At 33.7% G+C, this 14,366-nt stretch overlaps 1 protein-coding gene across 5 annotated transcripts in view; it reads left to right on the top strand.

Annotated features, from left to right (window-relative positions):
• Positions 1-14,366, top strand: part of LOC140759039 (transmembrane E3 ubiquitin-protein ligase FLY1-like) — a 35,909-nt gene that overhangs the window by 9,066 nt on the left and 12,477 nt on the right. For 4 of the 5 annotated variants that reach the window (XR_012104197.1, XM_073095496.1, XM_073095494.1 and 1 more), the window contains 8 exons: positions 23-150; positions 6,683-6,798; positions 7,992-8,052; positions 10,892-10,955; positions 11,033-11,110; positions 13,151-13,308; positions 13,400-13,459; positions 13,648-13,741. Coding sequence is in view for 4 of the 5 variants with exons in the window: in XM_073095496.1 (XP_072951597.1) it covers positions 23-150; positions 6,683-6,798; positions 7,992-8,052; positions 10,892-10,955; positions 11,033-11,110; positions 13,151-13,308; positions 13,400-13,459; positions 13,648-13,741 (759 nt within the window). In the remaining variant the exon portion in view is untranslated. The remainder of the gene's footprint in view (positions 1-22; positions 151-6,682; positions 6,799-7,991; positions 8,053-10,891; positions 10,956-11,032; positions 11,111-13,150; positions 13,309-13,399; positions 13,460-13,647; positions 13,742-14,366) is intronic. The other variant, XM_073095497.1, reaches the window with a different exon arrangement.

The following is a 14,366-nucleotide window of genomic DNA, read 5'->3' as shown; positions in this document are numbered from 1 at the left end:
TTGTGATAATCCTGAGTTACAGGAAGGTGGAGCTTTGTGGAAAGCTCAAATGGCTCTTCTAGGTTTCTGGACTTTACAAAACCTAATGGTGTGTCTGTCTTGGAATTAATGAGCACTCCGACAAAGATAAGTGGGATACACTACATTCAGGTAAGGTACAACAATTGTATAAGGTTTCAGAGTTTCAGAATGATTAGCGATATACCATTATAATTCCTTTTTTTTTTTTGAAGAAACATTATCTTTGTTATGTCTACTTACTGTAGACATATTTCTATCTTGTATGTGCTGAATTAATATGGTGTTAAAAAGCAAAGTTATGGAACTGATAAAATATTTAATCTTGCTTTATATTAAGTGAAGCACCAACTATTTTGCTTGTCATCTTGCTATGCTGTTTGGAATTTAGAATGATTTAATTGATGTAGAACGAGAGTACATGCAAAAAATAAATAACAAAAACTTGCTGAATCCACTAATGGGGTGTTGGAATTCACTGATAAGAAAGAGTAGACAACCTCAAATTATCAAATTATTCATTAACCCTTAACAAAACATCTCAAGCTTTTATAGAGGTGAAAGGAACAAACGAGAAATAGATTACAATACCGCAACATAAAACACCAAAATTCCCTCAAGATAAAAGTCCCTCTCTCATGATTTGTCGCCCAGCAAGAGTGTCACATGGTGGGCTGTCCTTTTGCATCTGCACGAGTACACATGTCTAAAGGTGGTGTTTGCACTAGGTTTTCTTACGCCAGAGAGACTCGACTCAATCAAGTGGGACTGAGGACAGCTCTGGTAGAACTCTAAGATGTCTGGATTGATATGTTGTAGCTCCTATCGAGTAATCCATCTATCAAAATTTGGATGATCTCTCTAACGAACTAGGAAACAATGAACTTCATCGATATTAGATGCTATCTGTTAATCCAAAATAGCCTCTATCCTTTCCTTTCGCGTGGATGAAAAAGAGGAAGTGGGTAGGGTCAAAAATAGAGATATCTGGAGGGGTAGAAGTAGGTGTGTCATAAAGATCACTTGGATAGTCGAAGGAGGTTTATAAGCAACTAAGTACTCAATATTAAAATTGGAACTGATGCCATAATTAAAAGAAATATCAATAATATTGGCATTAGGTCCTACACGTTTCAATATCTGGAAAAGTCCAGCATTATGGGTTTGCAACTTCTTTGCAGATGGAAATTATTTAAGTATGACTATGATATTGGCCGATCTTGATTTGTATTGCCAAAAAGAATTGCCGATATAGTTGATATGAATGATCCATATTGTTTTCTCAAACAACCGATCTTGTAACCAATACTTAGAACGTTGGGTTTGACACAAACCATGACATAATTTCCAACATGTGATGTAATGAAAGAACATGATCTGCAAATTCTTTTGTCGATCAAAGACTCTAGAATGAGGTATCAGGAGAAGATCTAAAGGTTTATGGGCCTTAAAACCATGGACAAACTTCAAATCATGGATTGAAGTATCGATCGATCCCAATTTGCATTGCTGAAATGGATTGGCCAATTCGACTGATCTTGATCCGAATCGTCCAAAATGGAAGGTAGAGCGAGCGGTGGGAGGTGTCTTGCGTTGCTGAAATGGATTGGCCAATTTGACTGATCTCGATTCGAATTGTCCAAAATGGAAGGTAGGGCGGGCGGTGGGAGGTGTTCTGCTAGGGATTTGAGAGAGATAGGGAAAAGGGATTGGATTGGTTGCATGAGGGAGAAGATGAGTTAATGGGTTCACGAATTGGGTTGGTTGTATTTTGGATTGTTTTGGATGTGGATCTGTGGGTTTAGGTGAGGGATTTTATTGGAATTTTTTGTTTTGGTGTGTGTTTGAGGGGGTTGAAATTTGGTAAATTTGGGCAAAAAAAAGAAGTGATTTTTAGTAGATTTGGATTGTCATGGATAGTTGGGCTTGGGTAGATTTATGAGTTGGATTGTTATGTATAGTTGGGATTTGACGAGAGGATTAAGGAAGGAAAATTTTTAGGAAACGCTAAATATGTTAGGATATTAAGGAAATGGCAAATCACTCGAAATTCACATTTTGAAATTCAGAATTTCAAGGTCAAGGGAATAAACCCAAATTTGACTTTCATTATTTTCTAAATGCTCTCTTGCTTTTTTGGTTTTTTTTACTTATGGCAATGATGGCGGGGAATATGATTGGTTTGTTGGTGGTCGGTTATTGGACGTAGCACGAACAACTCGATTTTGGCGACTGTTGAGTTTGGCGAATGTAGAACGAGAGTACGAGCAAAGAACAAAGTAAAGAAGCCCGGAGAATCCACCAACGAGAAAGAGTAGACAATATCAAAATATGAAAATTTTCATTAACCTTCAACAATAAAACCTCAAACCTTTAGCTTCTCTTTACTTTAGATTTGACTTTTTTTTTTATGTTTTGGAATACAACTCCTTATTTTAGAATAGCAGCTAAACATCATAATAACCCCATTTTAAAATACAAATACTATTCATTAAGATTACATCTTATACCACATACTAATCTAATTACTTATTTATTTTTGATATCAATCTCACCAACCTAGTTTATATCGAGTCAAATGGTATTTATGGTAATTTTGTAAAAAACAATACAAATCTTTTTCATCTTTTCTTTCACTTTGTATCACATCAAAGGTAATTATTATATTTTTATTCTATCTAGAATATAAGTGAACATAAGAATAGTTATTTCTAGAATAAGGATCTCATTTTGAAAATAATAAAAATGAATGTCTATTCTAAAATTGACCTTATTTCTAAAATAAATGAGACCTTATATAGGCGAAAAGAACAAAAGAAAAATAGACTAAAAATATCCTAATGTAAAAGACCAAAATGCCCTCAACATAAAAATCTCTCTCATGATGACCTGTTGCCCAACCAGAGTGTCACCCGGTGAGCTGCTCACCTGCGCATGCTGCCTGCGCGAGTACACATGTCTAAAGGTGGTGTCCACAACATTAACTATTCTTTAGTCTTTGTTTTCTGGTATGTAGCTTCATAATCAAGTCAACTATCATTTTCTAGTTTCTACTGTTGCTTGCTATCACTCTTTACTCTGCCTCTTCTGTATAAATTTATGGTTCTACGTATGGGATTTACGAACCAGCACAACACAACTCAACTTCTGAGACTTATAGAGTTCCCTTATTTTGTTTGTTAATTACAAGTGGCCAAGTGGCTGATATATATTTTTTTGACTGGGAAAAAAAATTAAGGTACTGAGGTGGTGCGCACTGGTAACTTATTGGGATGCATACTGGTAACTTAGTATATGAGATTTCTTATCCAACACAACACAACACAACTTGATTTCTTATACTTATAGTGTTCCCTTATCTGGGTTGTTAATTACAGGCATGTGATGTTAATGATGGATTTTCTGTACCATCTGTGCTGTTTCCAGATGGTACTGAGGTGGGGGCATATTGCTAAATTAGTGGATCACAGGGTTGCAGTTCTTTATTTACCTGGTTGGCTGTGGTTTATTGTGCTTCCTGATATAGGACCTCTGCTAAGCATTGGAAAGCTGCTGTTTACAATGCAGAGAAATGTGCTAGTAATGGGTGACTTTTTAAGGGAAGAGAAGATAGGATAGAAAGGGGGGAGGGATCCCAACTTGCTTGATGCCCTCACCATGGGTAGTGGTTTGACTGCCATGCCCTGGTTCTTGTTGGGAGATTGTGTGGGAGAGCTAGAGATGAGAAGGGGAATTTGAAGGGTTATGGTTGCTCTTAGAGGAAGGAATCAATTAGGGAAGAAATACAAATGTGCTTAGGTTGTTTGCCATGGTTGGCACACTCCTTGCAGCGATGCGCGGATGCATGTTATGTCGCTATGTTTTGTCTAACAACAAAAATAATAAAATAGTATATAACTTATAATAAAATAATAATTACTAATAAACTATATGAATGTTAAATTATTGTTTTTTTTCTTAATGAAGAACCTATCCATGAGCAGGATTATACTTTGTAATTATCATTGCCCAAGTAACATAAGTAGCCAAATGTTAGCAAGTATGATAAATTGGCACAAACATTTTACACGACAAACGAAAAGAAAGCATAAATTAGAGAAGGAAAGGATTATAAATTTTTTGTCAGAGTTCACAAGTGAATTCTGAGATATTGTAACCCAAGAATGTTCATGTCAAAGTTCCAAGTAACTAATTGAACAAAAGCATTCTAATTATTAAATTATGGATAACCATAAGTAGAATGAGAAATATGAATCTATGTAATCTGATATCCAACTGTTTTAAGTATCTAGAATGAGAAATACGAATCTCTAAACAATCTCATGTGCACTACCTAGTCAGTTCATATCCCAAAACATTTTTGAACCTTGCTTCTAGCTCTTGTACCCAAATTGGCTTTCCAACCTTCTCTAATTTAGCCAACTAGGGTTTCATTAATGTCTGATGGTTCTTAAATAGTTAAATGTTTGTAGACATATAACTGTATGAGTGCAAATAAGTTGAGATCTGCTGTTTTGATATCTTTCAGTACCAAGTTTGAACTTTGAAGTGTGATGCCCTAGTATATGATTCTGAATATAGGTATCGATATTGGTTGTTAGAAGAAATAATATGTATCGGCAATATTCCATTTCAATTTTAGGCTACTTTTTTAATTACTTAAATTCTATGGTATAAAAAGTAGAAACATCCTAAAAGTTCATAAAAAGTGACTGATAAGATAATTTATATTATTCAAATAAGATATTAATACTATAGTATGAATAGTGAAAATACTAAGAATAATATTGAATTCTGGATAGATTCGATATATTTATGTGCTCACTGTTGTCATCATCTTGGGACAGAAGTGGCAAGAAGCCACTTGCTGATGAGGCTAACAACCACCTTTGTAACATTGGTGGTCATAGGAAGCCTTAAAAGAAAAGGTAATAAGGGTGGAGAGAATAAAAGGACAAACAAAAAGAAACAAAAAGGAAAACAGAGAAAATAGAAAGAAAATGGGAAGGAAATGTAAAATGTGGCTCCCGAGACATTAGTACATCAATAATTGATGCCTTGAATTGGATTCAAGTTAGATCCAACTTACGATGTGATTCAATATAGTCCGCATGAAAGGAAAGAAAAAAGAAAAATCAAAATATGTGTCTACAACCGTTGTGACTAATACTGGACAAATAGAGTCGATACTAGGGCGAAACAAAGCGAAAATTGATTTCGGGCCTGCTTTTGTTTTGGTAATGGGTAATGGCGGATACTGAATTTACGCTTGAGTCTTGATTGATACTTTGAAGCATGATTTCTTTTCTGCTAGTAAGAATTAAAATACTCCTTTGCTGGAATATGTTTATGGGCTCCCATTAACTGTATTCCTCATAAAATTAATGGACTCAATACAAAATATACAGTTTGCACCACTCAAATTGTGCTCTCTTACACTAAAGTAGCTAAGAAGAAAGACTTTTCCATAAATGTTGCATAATGTATAATCCAAAGTCAGCAGCTAGAAGCAAATAGAAGGGTAATTATATGGCATATGCATGAACTTGAGGCTGATTTAGAAGCATTTGATTTTCTAAAACTTTTTTTTTTTTGCCTCTTATGATGCCTTTTAGCAGTGGAGATCAAAATCTTCACTTTGCTCTTTGAGAATTCTGGACATCTGCCAGAAATCTCTTCAGGGTTTATTTGATCTCTCCAAGAGGGCAGAGCTACTGATGTTTCCTTTGCACTACATAGCATTTGTAAACATTTATTATAAGTTGTCTAGTACCAATGTAGATGACAGTAGAAGATGAATCAACTATCAAGTCTACTTAAAGGCTAACTTATAAGTAAGTAATTATTATCTATTATGGTCCAGATAGAGATGATTATTATACTTATGAAATGCAATTAAAAATATTATCCAATTGGTCATCACTTATTTTGATACACCTAAGATAGGTTGATAATGAGATAGGTCTGACAGAGGAACTCAGTTTCATCTCTATTGTAGCTCATGATGCTATTAATGCACATTCATATGCTGAAATTTCATGGATTATATCTAATGGTTCCAAATACCATGTAATGTTGACTACTTTTGTTCACCTAGGTAATCTACTAATCTGGTCAATAAGTAGGCAGATGAATATATGGAAGTTTTTAACATGTTAACAGTTATATCGAGAAATCGACATTGTACAACTTCCTTGTGCATATCTTTCGTTATGAACTTATGATCTACTGGTTATTTTCCAACTATTCTTGTTTGTGTTTGTTATGTCATGTACTGTCATATTTAGGTTGCTATTAGTTTTCGCCTTGGACTTATTTTATATCGCCGTGTTGTGACATTTTTCTTTGTCATTGTATCTTTCAGTATTTTTTTTTGGCAGTTTTATTATTTGACATTTTAATACTTCTCATGCTAAATGCTGGTTTAGAAGAGAATTTGTGTTGAACTTCTTTTGTTGTACCTTATTTACCTGTCTGGGCAGGCAGCTCTAATTGCACCTGCTTTTAATCATCTTCTTTGCTCAATCTGCTTATAACTATTTTAACATGATCATGCTTTGGGCAAAAAAAGAAAAAGAAAGAAAAAAAAATACTAGATCAGCATAATCTTATTCTAGTTCGATAATCTAAAACAATTTATACTTGCCCTAATTGATGATGACAGGGATCAATTACTTTCCATGATGTGTTTGACAATGAACATGATCATGGAGCAGCTCAAATAAGACTAGAAGGTGTATACATATGGCCTTTCAAGCAACTAAGAATGGTAGCAAACAGGTAGAGCTTAAGCTAGTCAATTTCTTATTCTTTTTGTTTTCTGAGTTATCTCTAATGGCGGATAATTTGTATCTTCTTTGTATTTGATGTGCTCTTTCACTTCTAAGTTTCTGTTTCAGATATATGCTTAGTTGATGTTTCCTGTTAGATGCCTCATAGATACATGTACATATTCAATTCCTTATGTTTTATGTTATTATGTGAAATGATTTGAAACCTCCGAGTTAGAAGGAAGAGAAACCAAGACATACAAAGAGGCATGTGAATCTTAGTATATTAAAGTTTAAATATTCTGATGAAGACATGCCAGATATTTTTCTTTTGAGGACCTGATTTTCTTTTTATTGGGGAGACACTGTTAGGTTTTGTTAGGTCTCAGTGCCATTCACAAAGGGGTTTGGTTTTGCATAGTCTCATGCATGGATTGCCCTGCCAACTGGCATGGGGTGTGCCGACTGCGGCCCATCTGGTGCCACATTATTCTGGATGCATTACATTTTCCTTGCCAATACTAAGTTCTTCTCCTGTTAGCTATGTGCACTAATGTTGCCTTGCTATTTTGATAAAATTAGTAGTTGAAAAGTTTTCTTGTAGGAAGATGATCAAAGTGTCCATTTTATCTGCACTCACTATATCCATAGGTTCTCTTAGGTTCTGGAGATCTTCTTTATTGATGATCTCTTAGGTTCTAGAGATCTTCCCTCTTATTTATTTTTGAATATTTGTGCATCCTCTTCTACATATGCTGAGGTATTGCTTCATGTTAGGATGTGGCAGAACGGTCTCTACAATTATCTATTTTATGTTTCAATTATTGAAGTTTGGTTCATTATTTTCAGGTAATCAGATGGTTCAGCTTTTGTCCATCGTGCACTTTAAATTGTGACAACTATGTTGGTCTTATATTTTGTGTATGCTTATGCACAAAGTCTGTATCCACTTTAGATTGACCTACTCAACGAACTGATGATTGTATCTCTGAATATTGTCTTTTCTCTCCTTTTTTGTGAATTGATTTAAAACTTTTTGCCTTCATAATACTTATTGAAAGTCTTGGGCATTATCTATATTATTTGATTTGCACCTCTTGATCTTGTCTCTTCAGAAAAATCTCTGTCTCCATGCTTTATAGACTTTGTGTCATTCATTAAGATTGGAAGTTGGAACTAATACAACTTTATCAAACATTGTAGTGGAGGAGAGAGCGAGACACTTCAAGAAGAGGAATACTTTTTGTCCAACCCATATCATTTGGTAATTAGTACATATATTGTTGTGTTGGTCCTTCAAAAGGATCTTATTTTAAGAAGATGATGTTTTATTTACTCTTGAATGAGTTATGTCCTAGACCTCTGGATATCACCACAAACTTATGTGCAATTCCTTGTCTTATTTAATTAAATGATCTTAATATTTAAGGACAACGGAGGAACAAACACTTCTCTTACTGCATATGTGAGTGTGCTTTGTAATTAAGATTTAAAGTAGTTTCTTGACGTTTTGTGTCAGGCTACATAAAATGAAGTTCATGTTTAGTTAGCATTTGTCAACTAAGAGTTTTGTCTTAGTTCTTGTGTTCATGCTATTTTCTTCATTTTCGGATTTGGTTATTCTAGAAGATGTTTATGAGTTTTAAGGCTTTATACTTTATACTTTTGTTATTATCTCATAATGTATACCGTCTGGATACTTCTTGATGCTTAAAGAATTTTCTACATTATTGAGAGTCCAAGGATATGTCAAGGATTTCCTAGAAGTTTGTGCTTTTAAGACATGCTGCCTTAGATATTAACTTTTGGGGAATGAGATGGATTTTGTGGAGGTCCATATTTAGTATGTTAGTGAACTAACAATTTATTATTATTAAATATAAAATATAAAAATCATCATTTTCTAATAGCTTAAATTTTTAGAGTAGTAACTGAGTTAATATAGTATTAAAGCAGAGGTCTTGAGTTGAAATTTTGCTAGACCCATCTATCTTTTAAAATGTAAAATCTCTACCCATTTAAATCAAGTTCACTTCTTGGGTCCATCAAAATGTCTCAATATAAAATTGAGCTTAAGCTTTTAGAGTTATAACAATAATTAGTTAGTTTCATTGGTGAATAAATTGGAAATGACCTTGTGTATATTCTATCACATGTTGAAGGATGCTTTCTTGATTAAATAAAATACAAACTTACACAACTATATAATTTACACACTAGGATACAACTATGTATTTTAATCGCGGAACATATCAAGTTCATATTCTTTCTGTATGAGCATAGGAGGGTTACATTTCTTCCTACTAATTGCTTGTGATGTAGGAGGAGGAAAGAGGTCTAATTTTGCCAGACTCCTATGCTGATGGTTTGACAACAGCGTTCTAACACTCATTTTTGGGCTTATTTAATATGTGCTAAAAGTAAACATGACGTAAATGGTAGGAGGCATTTTTTTTTTGACCTAAGTTTAATCAATAAGGTATGCCTAACAAGATGTGAACTTAGGACCTCTTTGTTTTGATAGCTGGTGAGTTAACATGGTACGAAAGTAGGAGGTCATAAGTTCAGATTTAGCTAGGTCCATTTGTTGTTTTAAATATAAAATTTCCACCTTGTTAAAGTCAAGTTTATTTTTTGGGCCTATCAAAAATGTCTAAAGCCCAAAATTGAGAGTGAGTGGTAAAATATAAAATAAAAACTAATGTTCTCTAACAGCTTAAGTGATTAGAGTAGTTGATGAGTAAATATCTAGAAAATTGGTATTATGGTCCTTTTCATATGTTGGAAAGCCTCTTGTTTTCTAGATCTTGCCGTAATCCTCCCTTCTAAATAATAGGTTCCTTCCATTCTTTAAAGCCATCATAATTCATAATCAATCTAGAAAATGAATATCACATTTAGTGAAGATCTTAAGATGATTTTATATTTGTTCAAAATATCTAATGAAAAACAAAACTATATGAACTTTAGGAGCAGATTATAATATTATTTTGAATCTTTTGACATGATTTATGCAAGGCATATTCAATCAATTGAATGATGACAAACAACCAAGCAACTATATAGGAGGAGGCATGAAACTCACATGATTTATCAGAGCACGTTGCATAATTTATTGGATGAGAGGTCGATGGAGAAGTACAAGTGTCCTCACTACAAGTTCTTTAGTTCTATCCAAGCTCAGTTTTGTCTGATGTGACAGTAACTCTGATGGATAATAATAATATTGGGGGAGAAGGATACTAAACTAACAATAAATGCTTGATTTGCCTTCTGTTTATATATACGCACATATGCACATATGCATACGTATCTGAAAAACTAAGAATGATGTTTGTCATAGAGAATTAGTAAATAGATCAGCTACGAGCTATGATTAATGAATATTTCTATTTCTTAAAATTTGAATAGCTACTTCCAGAAAAGTAATAAGTTAAAAGAAGGATAAATATACTGGACTAACTTTGATCCATAAGAATCATATTTGGGATGGACTAACAACCTTATGACATCCCTCAGGAAAACAAAGAAAATTATTAATTCAATTTGGTTAGTTTTCCTTTTCATGAGCTTATAGTTCTCTGCTTTTTATTAACTCCTTTAAATGAAGAGATTAGTGAGTAGAAAAATGATCAAGGAAGACTTTTGAGATTTTATTTTTATTCTTAGCCTAGCATCTTTGAAAATTTTGACTTTCTGTATCATTTTCTCTCTGATATTAACTCCATGCTTTTTGTGGAATTTCCTTTGATGTTCCTTATTTTTTTTTTTAAATTTATCTCAACTTTTCAGAAGAAATTGTTCTGGTTTTCTGGATCTTTGCTTTTAGGACAGCAGCACCTTCTTTCAATTATTATGTTGTTGTGGATATGCATAAATTTTGTTATCCTTTTGTGTGATTAGGCTGAGCTGGCAATGAATGACTATTCTATTCTCTAGGTTAATGGTTGTTTATTTCGGCCATTACAAGACCCCAATGTTCTTTTATGCACCTTAATTGGCCTGTGTCTTAGGATATCCATGAACTTGTTATCAACTACTCTCTTTTGAACAATTCTTTTCAAGCAGTTGAAGTTAATGTTGTTTTCTTTTTTTACAAACAGTTGGGAGTTTTCTCCTCTCAAGTGTTTCAAGAATCTTCCAGAAGCAAAAGTAGAAGGAAATATTGTAAGCTACTACGTCTAATTTTCCCCATATTATGTGCCATTGTAATACCATTGTAATATTATATCTTTTCTTATCAGCTCTTACATATGATATGGAGAAGCATTGTAACATAGAGATAGCTGCTCAGGTTTCGCGTGTCCCATCAAGCCAAAATGGTATCTGAATCCTTTAATTATGTCATTCTTGTTTCACAATATCTGGCCTGGTCAGTAATTTCCAGATGTCATATGTAATAATATTGTTATGTGGCGTCCTTTGCAAATCGTGTAGTAGTTGGAATAAGTTTTTGAACTATAGCAGATTTGAAATAATTTTCCATGGGAATAATTGTTTGATCAGAAACTTGAGTTAAGGAGTTTTTTTGAGAAAGTCACAAGATTCTTTGGAAAAAGTAAGGAGTATGTTGGAAAGTCCTAAGATAGTTAAGAAGCTCTGCTGGAAAGTTCCAAGGTTCTTTCAGAATGGTTAAGGGTTGAGAAGAAGTGTAAGAGTTGTCATGAGGATTCCATGAGGATTGGGCACCTCACAAATTGAACCTAGCCTGGCTTGATTACCTAGACTAATAATCAGTCCAATGGTCAAGCAAAATGGTGCAGACATCTCCCACAAGTTAGGCTAATATTATAATTGTTCAAATAGATAAAGTAAATAATCTAATTGGAAATTGATGTCACATCACTAGAACAGCCTTCTAGAAGTTCCTGTAGACATTGGGTAGTACTTTGACCATCTTTGATTCTAGTGTTAAATAGAGATCTATTTGAGAAACGAATTAACTTGAATATCCTACTCAACTATTTCATAGTCAGAATCTCTTTTATCAGCCTCAGTAATGAGCGAAGCTTACATAGCACATTATATGATTTATAAAAGGAAATTTATTTTTTCCATTTTGTGCCATCTATCTAAGATTTAGAAATAGTGTAAATTTATCTATTTAGGAAAAAAAGGATAAGTGTAGAGACTTGATGGAAGTTGTTCTAACTTCTAACAGATAAAGTTGACTACATTGCATTGGTAGCTGGAATCCCTGATTCTGTCTAATACTCTTTATTCTTGTTAACTTTGCCAATCTTCTATAATGCTTGGCCATTGAGTGTACATCTTGTAGTTCTGATAGTAATACCCCATAAGTCAAAGTAAGATTTTATGGGATTGATGCCCTTTATTGTTTGTGATACAGGGGAAGTGGGAAACTGAACATGAATAAATTGCATTTTGGATGGATAATTTTGAAGCAGATAATTGACGTTGCTCAAAAAGTTGGAATAAGGAACAAATATAATAAATTAACTCAACTGCAATTAGGATTTGCACATTTGTGGATATCAATGTGAATTGTTCTGATGGTGAGGACAAGTCCGCCATAACTTCATATTTCACAACATAACCAGTCTGATCATATTCAAGCTGAGGGTGCCTTAAGAATGAGAATGATCCAGAACCAGATATATATCATTTATTCCTCAAATTCTTCTTCCTTTAAATGCATAATCTGGATTCAAATTGATTATCAGTAAGAACATCATGAAGAACAAGAGCATGCTTTAAATTGTTGAGAATTATCTTGTTAGACAGCAAATCTCTTGCATTTTGTTGGGAAACAGACTGTACACTGCAATACCACAAGGAAAGCAGGCAAGCAGATATAATCCAATTTTGGCATATGCAGTTATGCATCATAATGCCTTAATTAGTTGGATCTAAGTTCAAGTGTTACTTGGACATGTGGCATGCCTGTACATTTGTTAGAAAAATGATTGCATATTGCAATACCACAAGGAAAAAAGGCAACAAGATGAAATTAATTTCATAACTAATGCAACCCAAAATTGCAAGCAAATATTGGTGGACATATGATCAAATGTAAGATAAATGAATTCAGCAATACAGAGAACAGAAACAGTAAATTATCACAAAGCCTTCTATTAAAATATAAGCAATTCAAATCTATGTTTGGTCTTTTTCTCTTTTTCATTCATAATTCTTTGGTATTTTGAATGTAATAAAAGGATTGTTTTATGCAAGGTCTAGAAACCGTGATTAGGTTTTGGTATTGATTCTTGTGTAAAGTGAAACATTTCACTTTGGATCTACTTATTATCCAATTTCTTAACCAATTTATTTTCTAGTTTGTGAATCTACTTCCATCTTTGTTAACTTGCACTTTGATAATTGTTTTTTCTTGTTAATAGATGGAGACCATGATAGGTACCGTTTGGAGGGATTGATGGAGAGTCCTGCTGTTGGCAATGATGGAGACTGTCTACCACCAATTTTAGTGAATGCAACTTCACTAAACATTGATGTTTACTATAACAAAGCAGTTAATTATACACTGATGGTCACCTTTGTATCCTTCAAAATTGCTTTGTTATTGATTCAATTTGTCCTTTTAATAATTATTATTGTTATGGTTCTGTTCCTTAAGACAAGTACACTAGATCTCTTTTCTTCAAGTGCTACTGTTGATCAGACAAATGGAGCATAGTAACACCCAATCTGTAAGAATTTCTTCTGTCTTTTTTTTTTTTTTTCGAAGTGCACTTCTTTTCTAGAATAAGCAGTCTGTGTTGTGTATGCAATGTGAAGTGTGTATAAAATGTTTTTTTTGTTTTACATTAGTCAGCCAAAGGCCCAAAATCATAAAATGATATTTTTAAGAAATATGGAATTGTAATCTTTCTTGCAGGGTGCAGCTAAAGTGTCTATTTTGATGATTGGGCAACAAGCTATTATGGATGCATACCTCTGTCTTTTGCATTTGACTGCTGGTATATTAGTTGGTGAGTCTCTTTAAGACTAGTTATCATCCTGCCATTACATCATTACATATTATGAGTATCAAGCAATGAGTACTGATAGTTGAAGGATTTATCATAGATATTTAGTTGCAACATCTTACTATCTTAGGCACTTATATCATTCTTCATGCTATTTACTTTGTACAGTTCATTAGCATACTTTTCCTTCAACAAACTTATATCATATATATCACATTATTTACTTGTTCTTTTCCTTCAAAGCTGCTTGCAGCATCCATAGATTTGAAATTTAGTGAGTATCCATGCTTGATTATCATTGATTGAATGCTGACTATTGGTAGCCATCCTGGCAAATTGATGTTGGTAATTGCCCACACCTTATACAGGCCATCGTAGTTCTTGTTCATGTTATACGGATTATCACAAACTGCTTCAAAGGATCCAAATTTAATCATTTGCACAAGTCTGTCATTCTGTGGATTATCACAAATTGCTTCAAAATATCCAGATTTAATCATTTGCACAAGTCTGTCATTCTGTGGTTTGCATCATGGATGGCCGTGCCAGTAATGGCATGGCACTTGGCACGAGGTGTGTCAGTGACACATCTCCATGCCGAAGTGTGTTGACCCGTGTCGGGCTGGCT

Source organism: Typha angustifolia, chromosome 4 (genome assembly GCF_048772165.1).
Source record: "Typha angustifolia cultivar Huaian chromosome 4, ASM4877216v1, whole genome shotgun sequence".
Taxonomy (NCBI): Eukaryota; Viridiplantae; Streptophyta; class Magnoliopsida; order Poales; family Typhaceae; genus Typha; species Typha angustifolia.
The sequence above is the reverse complement of the archived record's forward strand: the minus strand, read 5'-3'. Positions and strand labels throughout refer to the sequence as shown.